Source organism: Cetorhinus maximus, chromosome 3 (assembly GCF_964194155.1).
Source record: "Cetorhinus maximus chromosome 3, sCetMax3.hap1.1, whole genome shotgun sequence".
Lineage (NCBI taxonomy): Eukaryota > Metazoa > Chordata > Chondrichthyes > Lamniformes > Cetorhinidae > Cetorhinus > Cetorhinus maximus.
In genome coordinates, this window is record NC_135881.1 from 55223426 (window position 1) to 55238440 (window position 15015).

The window sequence follows — 15015 nt, forward strand, 5'->3', positions numbered from 1 at the left end:
ACGAAAGTGTATGACACACGGAACTTTCAAGGGGAATCCGTCGGTCGCGTCTATCAAAAGCTGAAGGGGGAGGGGGCGCGATGTGACTGAGTGGATTCGATGGGTAAGGACTGGCCGTTCACCAATAGGGGAGGTGGTGGGCGGGGTTGGTGCGGGTAGTGGGATGGGTCAAATATTTACCGTCGCTGTTTAGAGGGGGAGGGGTCTTGTCTCACAGGAAATAGTGTAGACTCTGACTTCAAGTCGTGAGGCCGCATCAATGAGGGGCAGAATGGCCTACTCCTGTTCCTAATTCGTATGTATGAGCATTGGAGAGAGGGTGTAGTAGTACTTCGTGGGTGGTGAGGTAGCAGCTTTGCACGGGGGTGGAGGGTGAACAGAAAACAAGAGTGTGTGTGTGTATCAGAGGGAACGCGCCGGGGGCGGTACTAGGAATAAGTCCAGGAGTAGGGTGGGCATGTAATGTAATTTCGCGTTGCTGGTTTTCTGGTACCATCCTCCATGAACCGTTTTCAGGGAGACTGGATTCGGTGTGGAACAGCCACATGCTCACAAATGGAGCGTAGTTTGTTAAGGTAAGCAAAAGGCCAATTTGCCACTGTCTCTTGTCCCCCCCCCCCCCCCCTCCATGGTGTCAGGGGTACAGCAGCTGCCTGGAGGTGATCTCCGGATGACGGAATGAGGGAGCAGTGCTCCAGGATCATTTTGAGGCTCCTTCCTGCCCACCTTGCCACAACTGCAGACACAGACCACCCTGTGGAAGGGTTTCTTTGCCATAAGGGCTGTCTGACAGGTGGCCATTTATTTGTTTCAAAAAGTGCTGAGAGGGTGCTCTGTCACTTATTCATCTGCAAAAGGAGGCTGCAGATCCCTTGCACTAGAGGGTATCCAACTGGCCTTGCTGTATCCAGAGCCTGCCATCCTCAATTGGATGGCAAGTGTGGCCTCTGACCACTAATTTGCCAATCCAAGCAAAATTGATGTAGGGTGACTACTCCCAACGTGGTGTGTGGCTGGGATCTTTACATTTCAACTTGGTGTCAGGGTCCTGATACAACTGAAGATCCTGCCCCAGGAGTGCATTTAGTCGGGGAGTGAGTTTTGGATAATATGGTCAGAGAGGTAGGTTTTAAGGAGGAAAGTGGAAGGAGGCCAAGAACAGTCCCTTGAGGGAAATCATTTGTGTGGGAATGGCAAGAGTCGACATTGATGGTAATTCTCCAGCTATTTTTAGATGTTCCTCGCAGTCAACTATGGAGATAGCACAGCACCCTCTATAAGCATCTGGCACCTGTATGAACAAGGCAAGATGGAAGAACTGTTATAAGCACTGTAGAATCTGAACCAGAAAGCGCCAGTTGGAATATTTAATTCAATGCCAAATCAAGCTACAGCAAGTGAAATAAAGAGGGAAAGAAAGATTGAGAGGAAAATGAGATAAAATATATTTTTAACACTCTATTTGTGCTTTACTATTGTATTTGTGTAAAACAATAAATGGCTATACAGAGCAGTGCAGACTTCCTCTATGATGCTTCTGGTTACATTGAAATACGTCAGTGATAAGTTGTTGTAATCTTGGTTTTTTGCCTGTTGGTTTTTATTTTCTCCTAGCTAAACCCTTGTGCACACTTCAATTATATACTAATATATTTTTACACTTCTGCAAACTCTGAATATTAAGTTTCTGATTATACTTTTCATTTTGTGCTCTCATCTAGTCTTCAATTTTTATTTTTCAATATTTTTCACCTGTGCTGTTGTTTGAACTTTCTGGAAAAAAACTTCCTCTTTAACTTCTCAACTTTTCAGAACCAAAATTCTATTTTTTTATTCATTCATGGGATTTGAGTATCGTTGGCTAGGCCAGCATTGATTGCCTGTCCCTATTTGCCCTTGAGAAGATGGCAGTGAGCTACCGCCTTGAACCGTAGCAGTCTTTGTGGTGTAGGTACACCCACAGTGCTGTTAGAGAGGGAGTTCCAGGATTTTGACCCAGTGACAGCGAAGGAACCATCAACCTAAAGTCCCAAGTCAGGATGGTGTGTGGCTTGGAGGGGAGCTTGCAGGTGGTGGTGTTTCCATGTGTCTGCTGCCCTTGTCCTTCTAGATGGTAGTGGTCGTGGGTTTGGGAGGTGCTGTCCAAGGAGCCTTGGTAAGCTTCTGCTTGTAGATGGTACACACTGCTGACACTGTTTATCAGTGGTGGAGGGATTGAATGTTTGTGGATGGGGTGCCAATCTAGCAGGCTGCGTTGTCCTGGACGGTGTCAAGTTTCTTGAGTTCTGTTGGAGCTGCACTCATCCAGGCAAGTGGAGGGCATTCCATAACACTCTTGACTTGTGTCTTGTAGATGATGGACAGGCTTTGGGTGAGTTATTCGCTGCAGATTTCTCTGTCTCTGACCTACTCTTGTTGCCACAGTATCTAAATGGCTGGCCTAGTTAAGTTTCTGGTCAGTGGTAACCCGCAGGATGTTGAGTGGAGGATTCAATGATGGTAATGCTGTTGAATGCCAAGAGAGAATCTTTTTTCATTGGTCAAGGTCATTGCCTGGGACTTATGTAGCATGAACAAAGCCTGGAAGTTGTCCAAGTCTTGCTGCATGAGGGCACGGACTACTCTAGTAGCACTTTAGCACAGCACTCGGTCAGCTTCAGTAGCTGAGGCCTGTGTAATCATCAGTGAACATCCCCACTTCTGACCCTATGATGGAGGGAAGGTAATTGATAAAGCAGATGAAAATAGTTGGGCCTAGGACACTACCCTGAGGAACTCCTGCAGTGATGTCTCAGCTCCAGGACAACAACCACAACCATCTTCCTTTGTGCTAGGTATGACTCCAACCAATGAAGAGTTTTCCCCCTGATTCCCATTGACTCCAGTTTAGCTAGGGCTCCTTGATGTCAAGGGCAGTCATTCTCGCCTCACCTCTGGAATTCAGGTGCCTAAACAATCATTCATATAAAAGCCAGATGCACGTTAAGATTGGCACCTCTGATTTACGCCAGTGTCTTTTTATTGTCAACAAATTAGATAGCACAACCCATCTAGCACATGGGTACTAACACCCTGCAATGAAATGAACCCTGTATTCTTGAATATGCTGCAGATTTTTGTGCAGTAATGATCTGTTGTGTTTGTCATTTTATTTCAGTGAACTTGGGTTGTGAGATTACTGAATAAAGAAAAATGGCCTCTGTATTCCCCAAAATTTCTCTGAAGCCAGAGGTGGAGGCATACCTCCAAAGTGTCTTTAAAAACAAAGAGGTAATGATTTAAGTAATAATGCTTGGACTCAATGACATGGGTTACTATGCAAATGTTTAGATAGTAGCAATTGTCGAAGTTCTTAGTAATGTAGAAAGCAATCAATAAATTGGAACCCAAGTGTTCAAAATCATTTTTATGAAATAATTTTTATCCCTAGATTTCTTTAAGCAAATGTTATGCGAACATACAAATTGGGGGCAGTGGGCCATTCGGCCCCTTGAGCATGCTCTGCCATTCAATACTATCATGGCTGATCTGATTGTGATCTCAACTCCACATTACACCTACCCCCACTAACCTTTGATGCCCTTGTTAGTCAAGAATCTTATCTACCTTAAAAACATTCATTGACCTTGCTTCCACTGCTCTCTGGGGAGCAGAGTCCCAAAGATTCACAACCCTCTTGAGAGAAAAAATTTCTCTCCGATTCCTCCACACTGTCATTAAAAGTATGTTTCACTATGTGAGGTTAAGAGCAGGTGTAGGCTGAAGCGTGGTGCCATGATGTCACAATCTGCCTGCTGTACATGCTGCAGGTGAAATTAAATTCCCACGTGCCAAGCCCTTTACAAATTGGCATCCAGTGCACTTCACATCAGGAGTGTGTGTGTGTATTACAGATACCATTTTTTGTAGTGCACTCAAAAAATGTTTGCTACAAAGCCTGATTTCACCCCGCTATCTTTCAGATGAGGCATTAAACCAAGGCCATATGTTGTCTGTTCAAGTGAACATAAAAGATCCCAAGATACTATTAGAAAAGAGAACAGAGTTCTCCTAGTGCCTTGGTCAATGTTTGTTCCTCAACCAACAGATTATCTGGTCATTTGGCTGTTTGCAAGAACTTATCATGCACAAATTGTTACTTTTTAATAAAAGCAAAATACTGCGAATGCTGGAAATCTGAAACAAAAACAAAAATAGCTGGAAAAACTCAGCAGGTCTGACAGCATCTGCGGAGCAGAATACAGTTAACATTTCAAGTCTGTATGACTCTTCATCAGAACTAAGGAAACATAGAAATTAGGTGAAATATAAACTGGTTGAGGGGGGTGGGACAGGTAGAGCTGGATAGAGGGCTAGTGATAGGTGGGGGCAAAGAAGAGATTGCCAAAGATGTCATAGACTTTTAGATTTCACACTTTTAATGACATCTTTTGTCTATGACATCTTTGGCAATCTCTTCTTTGCCTCCACCTATCACTGGCCCTCTAGCCAGCTCTACCTGTCCCACCCCCCTCAACCAGCTTATATTTCACCTCATTTCTATATTTCCTTAGTTCTGTTGAAGAGTCATACGGACTCGAAATGTTAACTGTGTTCCTCTCCGCAGATGCTGTCAGACCTGCTGAGTTTTTCCAGATATTTTTGTTGTTGTTACTTTTTAATTTGGTTTTGTGTTGTAAGACATTGTTGATTTTTTGTTGCTGAAGTGTACTTATTTTCTATTCATTGTATATGACCTTTCTTTAAAATGTTATGAATTGAATGATGTGGAGATTTATATTTATGGCCCGTAATTTGCAGTCAGCAACAAAGTGACTGTGATTGCTGTTGATTCCCACCTCCCCCCCTCCCGCCCCCCACTGCCCCAGAAAGCTACACTGAGAGATCTAGTGATCTCTGCAGTAAGAGCTTTACCTCTCTCAAATTGCAGTGGATTATAGCATTGTTTAATGGGGTTTCCCAGCGTCAAGCTGCAATGATAGTTTGATGATATCTAAGCAGCCGATCCCATTAAAGAATTTTTGCAGATGGCAAACCAGGAATTAAAATGATTAAATCATTTTTGAAAAATTTTAGGGTAAAAGAAAAATTGGACATATACAAGGGGTTAAGGTAGAAGCTGAAATATGAACAAACTACAGAAAAATTATTTAAAACATCTAGTTGAATGAATTGGTAAGTGATTATAATGGTGGAATTTAACAACATTCCACATTTTTTCAGAACCAGCTGATTTGGTTGTAAATATTACTTAGATCATCATTTAAAAACCCAGTTACACATCAGTCCAATGGATGGGCCGTTGCGTCTAGATGCCCAAAAACCGCCTCCCTCGGCAGGTTCTCCTCTCACATCTCTCCGTTGGCCTACGCTCCAAGGGCAACCGAAGAAAAAGGTATAAGCTCAAGTTTGCCCTAAAACATGGAGACATTAATACCACTGACTGGGAGGTGGATGCTGCTGTTCACACGGCATAGCACCATCTGGTCCATCCAGACGCAAACCACTTTGAGGCTCAGTGACTCGACAGCGAGGCGGAATGCCGGCGCCAGAGGAAGGAGAAGGAAGTCAACCCGGGGTTGCGATTTCCACTCCCCTATGCAACAATGTGCCTCCACTGCAGAAGAACATGTGGATCCAGAATTGGGCTCCTCAGTCATCTGAAATCTCACCAAACCTGACGGACGTCATCCTCGATTCCGAAGGACCACCGATGACAGATCAGTGAACGAGGTTTAACATTTCGTGGGGTTTTTGACAGCGATATCAGAGTGAAAAGGTGAAGCAGTCATCAAATTGACTGATTGCTAGCTCTTGGGAGGCCCACAATGTGGCAGAGCAGTGAATGACAGACTGCAATGACAGGATTTCTGCATTTATCTGTACTCTGGTTGAATCCTGAAGTTCAATCAGAATCAGAGGGGTAATAATGGCGCACACTGATAGTTTGCTGAGTTTTCGACAGACTTCGGGCCTATAATTCCAAGCATATTAAGTTCTATAATTGCTTATTTGATGCAACCAAAAAACCAGACTTTACTGCACTGTTTAACTGTGCTATTATAAATTATTTTTTTAAGAATAAACATTGTTTTTAGCTTTTGGCAGCTTTGGGATCTGAACAGTCGGAGTTGAAATTTGAAGCCCTTTTAAGCCGTTTATCGCATCCTCCAGCTTTCACAAGCATCAGGGTCAATACTTGTGCAGCCTCCACTGACCATATTAAAAAACTGGTGACTGAAGAGATCCAGAAGGTTTGCTCTGGTTCAGTTTGTTCATATTTTAAAGATGTCAAATTGTAATGTGACTTCACCAGGCTAACTAGGTCTTGCTGGCCTCTTAATTTATATGTGTATAATGTTTTGTCTGAATGTAATGCATTAATTGGCAAGTTGAATTTAATCACAATATGTGATTCGGAACAAGACCGTGATTAATTTATTAAAACGTTACCAGTGAGTTATTCTTTTTAAGTTGTTGAATTATGAAGTTTGGCAGTGACAAAGTAATTTATTTTCATTGAGTACCTTTACCATATATGTTACTGTGACAAATAATATGACAACCTTGGGTGAGAAATAATTAAACTCCAAAACTATTTTAAAAAGAACTAGAATGAAATAAATTTTAAAACTTTTTTTTTAAGTCATCATGTTGAAATTAAATCTCATAGTAAAGTTTACTAGCTTGAGCAGAACTGTATACTATAGTGACCTGATGGCGCACCACTGGCATTTTATATCACAGGATGGTTTGATGTATATTCTTTCCAATTTCCCAAACAAGTTTTTTTTGCCCATCCGCACACATTCTAAGCAGTTGTAAGCATCAGAGGGAGAGTTGACACACACTGTTGCAATGTATTTTGCTAATTGTGAGAAACAGTTGCAGACTGAGGAAATTACTTGCTATCTTTTAGGAAATTGGGAATGACTAATTATTAATATATTTGCTGCACTGGAAGTCGTTTTTATTGATGAACTGTATCTGTCAAACAGTGGGTAATGTTGAAAAACTGCAAGTGAAAACCAATAATTTTTTTTATGATTACATGCACATTTTAAAGTCTACACAAGTCAGAAAGAAGCATTTTTTGCAAACCTTTGCATTGTTTTGACTTATTTGACTTGCCAGCAAAAAACAAAGCAAAAAATGCATCAGTTGCAAACCTCTGAAATAAATGACAAAACTGCTTAACTGAAAAATGTAACTCTTCATTTTCAGCATACATCTGGGTCAGTCATGAATATCAGTAGATTGAAAAGCTTAAAAATTGCCTGGAAGCATATTGTACCCTCAGAACACTAACCATTCTGTTTTACAGAGAGATTTTGAAAAGCTAAATATTAATTGTCTGTCTGTAATGTGAAGCTTTATTTGAATGTATTCTACCATGAAATGAATTGAGACCTCAGTATAATGCTTGCTTAACTGCTGCTTCCGCATTGGAATAGTAGAGGCTGAAAACTATGGCAACTGGATATTTTTGCATTTAAGTAACCTGTTCATTTCATTTTCATGCATTTGCACATAAATCATTGAGCTATAAATGCTCAAGATTATGAGCTGCGGGGGTGATTTGGGAAATTCAGGCTTTGTGGGGGACATTGAAGATCATGGAATCATACATTCCAGAAGGAGGTCATTCAGTACATCGTGCCTATGCCAGTCGTTTGAAAAAGCTGCTCACGTAATCCCACTCCCCTGTTTTCTTTCTCTCCAATATCCCTGCAATTTATTGAGACTGGAAAAAGAGTAATCCAGAAGTGAAGTTAATAAGTGCAGTCTGGACCAGTTTGGATTATTTGCTTTCCTTGGCTTAAACAGTTGGCTCGTTGCAGTATGACTGCACTATACTTAGAGACAAACAGACTCCAGCTTTCTCATAATTAATTTGCCCAAATTACAAATGCTAATTTTTTTCATTTAAAAACATCCTATTTTATGTTTTCAGAGCATAATTCAATGTTGTATTAAAGCAACAAAAAACAATTTCTGTTTGAGAATTCCACTGTTGTGAAATATGCCTCATTTATATTGTAGAATTGTAGGGGCAGCAAAATAGGGGGAATTCAAGGCTGTGCATATTTTTAAAGTTGTAATTTTCAGTGTTGTTTTAGGTACCTATTAACAACTGGGCTGAGGTGATCAGCCTACTGATGGCCAGGAAGCCTGTATTTTCAGTAGCAATGTCTGTATAGCCACTGGCTGTTCGTGACTCTCAAGCCAGCTTGTTACATGAGTCTGAGTTCTGGAGACATCAATACCACCTAATTTACAAGGCTAGCAAGTATTTGGAGTGGAAAAGCAAGGAATGCAATTATAAATTAAATAGAATGCTGAAAGGAACAGAAAACCCAGTGGTATAATTTTATAATTCCTTGAAAGCATGTATAGAGGTATGTAAACTTGGAAAAGCCAGTACTATTTTAGATTTTGTAATAGGGGAAACCAGTACAAGAGCAAAGAGATATTTATTGGGACCAGACAATGGTCAGGCCATGGTTGGAGAACTATGTGCAGTTTTGGGTGCCCCATTGTAAAATTAGCATTATTTTTGCTGTCTTTAAATTTCATCAAGATTATGTTATGCAGAGAGACTTGAGATACAGGAGCATTGGAACAGAGATGAATGAGAGGATTTCAGCAGTGTTTCTTTTAAATTCTGAAGAATTTTTTAATGGTAAATCAGGAAGATGATTTCTTTGAGAGACCAGTGATGAGGAGGCATCAATTTAAAATCATGACTAAGAGTGTGGAGAGAGGTTAGGTGAAATTTCTTGAAGCAAAATGTTTGGCGGCTTGAAATACTTTGCCCGAGGGAATAGTTGAGGAAAATGCAGGGATTTTATGAGCCAAATGGCAGTATTATAAATGTGCATGGTTCTACAGTATTTCAGATCAAGCAGAAAAGTAATGAATCTTCATTTTTTTTTTCAGAAGTGTTAATGTTTTTTAAATTGAACTACTACTTTTTCAGGAAGATACAAGCTGAAGCTTGGAAGCATTGGAGAGAATGTTAAAAACAAGCAGCTGTTATCGTAAATCTGATGTATTGCACTACACTGTACTTCAGAAGTAGGGAATATGGAGCAATATATGAGATACTATTCAGTACTAAGCAATAGAGCAGAAGAAGCCAAAAACAACGAATGCAGTTTTAGAAGCATGCTGAAATTGCTTGTGAAGAGGTAACTAAATTAGTGGGTGAGGCTTATTTGAGTCTAATTCATTGAAGCTTTCAGGAAATATCCAAAGTTCGACATCTTTTTTCCTAAATTGTATGTATTTCTAACATTAAGCATGTTTTGGTGACTATGATGCTTGACTTTTACCAAAATGCCACCTTTTGTATTACTTAATTTACAGCAGTTTAAAGGATGGCCTATGAGCGATATTCCAGTGTTAGAACATCCGGAGCTTCCAGATGCTCTTGTAATTCCAGTTCTTGGTCCTAGGTATGGATATATGATTATAGAAAGGAATTTAAGTCCGTTTGGCATTGTTCCTTCTCTATTCCCCTCTCCCTCTCTCGTTCCCTCCCACTCCACCCCATGCCCCTCTTGCTCCCTCCCACCCCACCCCGTGCCTTTCTCGCTTCCTCGCCCACCTTTTGTTTGCATTGCTGTTTGTTATCTATGATCCATTTTTTAAAAAAAAATGATTATTTTAAACAATATACCTTTTTAAATAAATTGTAAAGTGTATAACAGTGGAAGGAAAGGAATTTAATTCAGTGTTATGTAGTTCAGGAACTTTGCTTGAAACCTGTTATTTCCTATTTCCAGGTTAAATCTACAGAGACATTCCATTGAAGTGATTGTGGGAGCACAATGTGGGAATGCTGTTCTTCGTGGAGCACATGTTTTTATTCCTGGCATACTGTCAGCTCCAAAATGTGAGTTGTATTGTTTATTTCATCTTGCTGCTCCTCCCTGAAGGCAATTATTTTTATTCTGAAGTGCATGGCTTGGTACCTCACCTGAAGTGACTACCACTGGCTTGTTTAATTTTTGGGAGTGTTACAGCTGGCCCTGGGCTTTACTAGTCTCTGTGACCACATTTGCTGCAGAAGCCATTCAATGGAAAATGGGACAGGAATACTGGCCAGTTTCTGCAGCCTGGGAGTGCTGAAACTAATATTACTGATCTCAATGCAATTCTGATTGAGATTAGTTAACTCTGCATAAGTTTTATCTACCATCTTTATGCTTTAGTGCCATACCACATTATGTATTTACTCACTTAGCTATCAGAGATCACTGGTTATAGCTACTTGATGATGAACCTAAAATGTCACTTTGCAAGCTTTTGTCACCCATTTTGCCCCCAAAGTTTTGGATAACAGTTATAAGTTAGAACAAATTGTTCTTCTACTATTTGCTTGAAATTGATAAAATTCAATTTAGATCCATTAATTTCTAGCATTTTGCACGTACTATGTAGCAGCTTTAATATGCTCATAAAATGGATAATTGGATATATCAAATTTTAGATGACTTTGGAAGTGAGTGAGTGAGGCCAAATGGCATTGCAAATCTAGCCCCCAGCACAACACATTTCAATCCTACAGCCAAAGTTCCTACAGTTACATTCACAGCCTTTCCTCATCTTCCAGTCTGGTTATACCATTCACCTGAATGTTACTGTCCAGCCAGAATTAGGGATGCAACAAAGTCAAGGGCAGGAGAATGAGAAGTTCAAATTGTTTGTTTTGTTGAAATAGGTATGAATATAATGCCATAAAGATCTTTATACATGCCTAAGTCAATCCCTTGTGCAACTGTTACATCTTTCTCATCCGCTTCCTATTACTCCTACATGATGCCACCCCATGACATCAGCAGAGCTGAAGACAGGCAGCTCATTCCCATGCTGTGACACATGAGATGCCTGTGGCAACATCTGCAGGTTTTAAAGCATGTGAGGGCCACACCAAAGACTTCTCCACTTGCACTTGTGATAGGTGTAGGAGGCAGCATGTGGGGCTATGGTTGGGGGGTAGGTGGTGGTTCAGATGGGGGACAAGGATCAAGAAATAGGAGGGCCTTGAAAAGTCCGCACTACCACTTGCCCTTTCTTTATCTTCCCTCACATGGCCCACCTCCCTGCTAGCCAAGAACAGGATAGCACTGTTGCATTTCAGTGAGATGTTGACCTACCAATCCTGTGCTCCATCCTGTGTAAAGCAGCAGACAAAGTGGGCAGGCCATTGGTCTAGGCCAACATGCACTCAATGGCCTGCTGCCTTGGATTCTCCATGCAGGTGGACATCTGAAGGTATGCCTGAAACATCATGGGCAGAATTTAGGGGTCATCGGGCAGGTGCAGTAGGCGGGCCCGGGAAAGGCCGGGAACGGTTTGCTGCCCCCAACCATGATTTCATGCTGGTTGTTTAATTAACGGCCAGCCAGTGTGAAATGCACACTGAAAGGCTCAGTGCTGTCAGGATGAGGGCAGGAAGAGGGCGAGTGCTGAAGTCTGCGCAGGCGCTGGGGAGCGCGCACTGAAAGCTCCCTGAAGGCAGAGAACTGCCTCAGGGAGCTGAGAATTGTAAAATCAGAAATAAAGATTTTGAAAATCTAAAAAAATGTCCCCACGTAGGACTCATTCACATGAACATAAACACAAAAGTTATGTCAAAACATTTTTATTTTTTTAAAAGTAATATCAGAAACCTCATCCCGCCCGTGGATGAGATTTCCTCAAAAATGCAAAGGCCCCCTGGCCAATTCGCACACCCACTAACCTCCCGCAATTAATACTTTAATGGCCTTAATAGGCCTCTTAATTGTCGGCGGGCTTGCTGCCAGCTCTTGCACGTGCCCACCGACGAAATATTGCGCGAGTGCGCGATGAAGTTGGGATGCTCATCTGACGTCATCACGCACTATTTTCACGCTCGAGCGTGCACACCGAGCAGAAAATTCTGTCCCATGGCATTCATGCTTGTGATGGACTTCAACCTTTCTGCAAGGATGCATACTGCATCTGGAAATGCTGACAAAAGTGCACACACTCCTGTTGCTGCTCCAAAAGTTTTTTTGTGGATGTCTCAGCATCTACATGTGAGCTGAGCTTGGACTGTCTTGTGTCGTCCAACAGAAACTCTCCAGTGCTTTGTCTCCAGCACCAGCTCCTGCTCACATATGATGTGTGCCTCACCATGTGACAACCTATTTATCTCTAATGCAGTATCCACAGAGGTGTGTGTATCTGTACTGGTGGAGGATGGGTATGAGTCATGTGATTGTGCATTCTTGGAGTGTGTGGTCTCTCCTGAGAACTCCTCAGCATCCTCCTGCTGCTGCTCCTCTGATATAGGAAAGACTTCAAAGTCCGCATAGTGTATATCATAACATTCTAGATAGTGGTGATATCAATTCATGATTGAGCGTCGTGTGCCAGTTGGCACTGTGATAATTTAATGCATCACTAGATATCTGGCAGAACCCATCTCTCCATTGCCTATCCCCATGGACTGTAACACACTGCCAATGCCTACAGCCTAGTCTCTGCAACGGTCAGTGTGGCAACGACTGCAGGTTCATTCCTGGTTCTCTGCCCCTCCTTGGAATTGTACGTTCTCTTCTGCAATGAGAGAAAACTGATTGTGTGGAAAGGATGAATGAGAACATTTGTGGAGGACAACTGTGAGGGATGGTGTGAGATGTCAATAAGATGAGGGTGAGTATGAGTGAGAGTTTTGGCTATTCAGATGGAGATGTGAAGAGGTGCCTGGAGAGAGAAGAATGAGTGGAGCTGAAAGTGTGTTGTGGTGTAGTATTGCTCTGGATTAGTAATCTAGAGATTTAGAGTAATGCCCTGGGGACACCGGTTCGAATCCCGTCATGGTAGATGGTGGAATTTGAATTAAAATTGCAGAGAGATGCAAGAATTATGGAGTGGTTATAATGGGAAACTTTGATTATATGGGGAGGTGGTGGTCTAGTAGTATTGTTACTGGACTGGTAATCCAGAGACCCAGGGTAATACTCTGGGGACCTGAGTTTGAATCCCATGGCAGATGGTGGAACTCGAAGTCAATAAAAAGTCTAATGATGCCCATGAAACCATTGTCGTAAAATCCCATCTAGTTCACTAATGTCCTTAGGGAAGGAAATCTGGTGTCCTTACCTGGTCTGGCCTACATGTGACTCCAGAACCCCAGAAATATGGTTGACTTTTAAATGCCTTCTGGACAATAAATGCTGGCTCCCACATCCCATGAATGAATAAAAAAAAAGGAGGGCTGTGTAGGAGGGAGTGTTACGCCACTCCCTTTTCGTTCCCTTATTAGGTCGCTAAACCTTTTGCAGCACTGCATCCAGTGAGGGACCACACTCCTGCTGCTCAGTACCTCCGTGACCTCCAGTCATGTCACCTTGCATGGGGCGATGGACCCATTGTTTGCTGAAAACAGTGCTTCCCTTCTGCCTCTCACCTCTTGAAGCGTGACCTCCAGGGAAGAGTGGTGGGGTTGGGGGTGGGGTGTGCAGGCGGGGTCAACCTTCTCATATCTTCTTGTCGCCCTCCTTCTTTCTTCTGGCTTCAGAGGGATTGTTGGATGCAGCCATTCTGATCCCTGCCAGGGCCCCTTTAAATACAGAGGCTTCTATTCAACAAGTGCAGGTCATCATTCCACCTGCACTCTGGTATTGTTCGGGAAAACGAAAAGTGGGCTGCTAACGCCATGGTTGAGTTAAACAACCATGGTAAACCCACTAATGAATCAAACAGGTTTCAACCTACTGCTGGCCCATCCCTCCCCCCCACAGCTGCGAGCAGGTCTATCTGCCCAGTGTGTGATCTAACCATTACTTGATAATTAATTGAAAAATATTCTTTGATCGTGTTTTTGTATCATCCACTAAAATCTAATATTCTGGCCTTAATCCTAGGTTTTACATTGTATTTTTCATTTATTTCTCCAGAAAGTATGTAGACAATACAAAGTGAAAATTCTCTTTCTTTGTTTCAGTTATGAAAGCTGGTGATGCAGTTTCTGTATATTCAGATATTTGTGGCAAATGTAAAAGGGGTGCAGTAGAATTCATGGGACCAAAAGCATTTGTAGGGAATGGAATTGCTGAATTAAGCCGCAATGAAATATTTTGCTCAAACTACATTTTAAGGTAAATATTTTGGTAATATTGTGTGGTTTTACATGTCATTGATATTAATTCCAAAATAAACGTTTGTGTCAGAACCAACACTGATATTAACCTTGTCATGATGCTTGTTAAATTATAATGTGCTACACTCCTTAAATGTTCTATGTCCAGGCTCTCCTCAAATAAATTTTGTAATCGCTCAACAAATAGATCTGACATTTGGGATGCATATGTTATGTGAATTGTTTTGAAGAGCTTTAGCTTCTTGTTAACTATATGCTTTTTAAAAAAATTAGTGTTTTGCACGTGACACATGGAAATAGGATCATAGGAATTAGATTAGTCCATTCAGCCCCCATTCCACCATTCAGTTTGATAATTTCTGAAATGTACCTCAACTCCATCTATTTACCTTAGTTCCGTAACCCTTAACAAAAATATTTTCAATTGACCTAGCCTCAACAACTTTTTGGGGGAAGAGAACTCCAGATTCCACTACCCTTTGAAGAAGTGCTTCCTGACAACAGTCCTAAATGGTTGATGTCTACCTTTTTAAGGTTATGCTTCTTCGTTCTGGACTCTCCCACTGGAAGAATTAATTTCTCTCTATCTAACCTATCAACTCCATTAAGCAATCTAAACACTTCATTTAGATCACTTCTTCCTGTCCTAAACTCGTAGGGAATACAAGCCTAGTCTCTGCAACCTGTCTTCATAATTTGAACCTTTTAGCGCCGGTGTCACTCTGGTGAATCTACACTGCACTCCAAAGATAGTGTCCTTCCAGAGCTGCAGTGCCCAGAACTGAATGAAGCACTCTAAATGGGGTCTAATCATAGTTTTGTATGACTGTAACATAACATCCACTCCTTTGTATTCCTGCCCTCTTGAGATAAAGCCA

The 15015-nt window shown here is 41.6% G+C and overlaps 1 protein-coding gene across 2 annotated transcripts in view; it reads left to right on the forward strand.

The window, feature by feature from the left end:
• The first annotated feature begins 191 nt into the window (after positions 1-191).
• nsun6 (NOP2/Sun RNA methyltransferase 6) overlaps positions 192-15015 on the forward strand; it is a 40388-nt gene continuing 25564 nt past the window's right edge. Inside the window, exons 1-6 of one of the 2 annotated variants that reach the window (XM_078538385.1) lie at positions 192-575; positions 3158-3270; positions 6099-6254; positions 9370-9458; positions 9789-9898; positions 13982-14135. In XM_078538385.1, the coding sequence (XP_078394511.1) occupies positions 3193-3270; positions 6099-6254; positions 9370-9458; positions 9789-9898; positions 13982-14135 (587 nt within the window). In that variant the 5' untranslated portion in view covers positions 192-575; positions 3158-3192. The remainder of the gene's footprint in view (positions 576-3157; positions 3271-6098; positions 6255-9369; positions 9459-9788; positions 9899-13981; positions 14136-15015) is intronic. The other variant, XM_078538386.1, reaches the window with a different exon arrangement.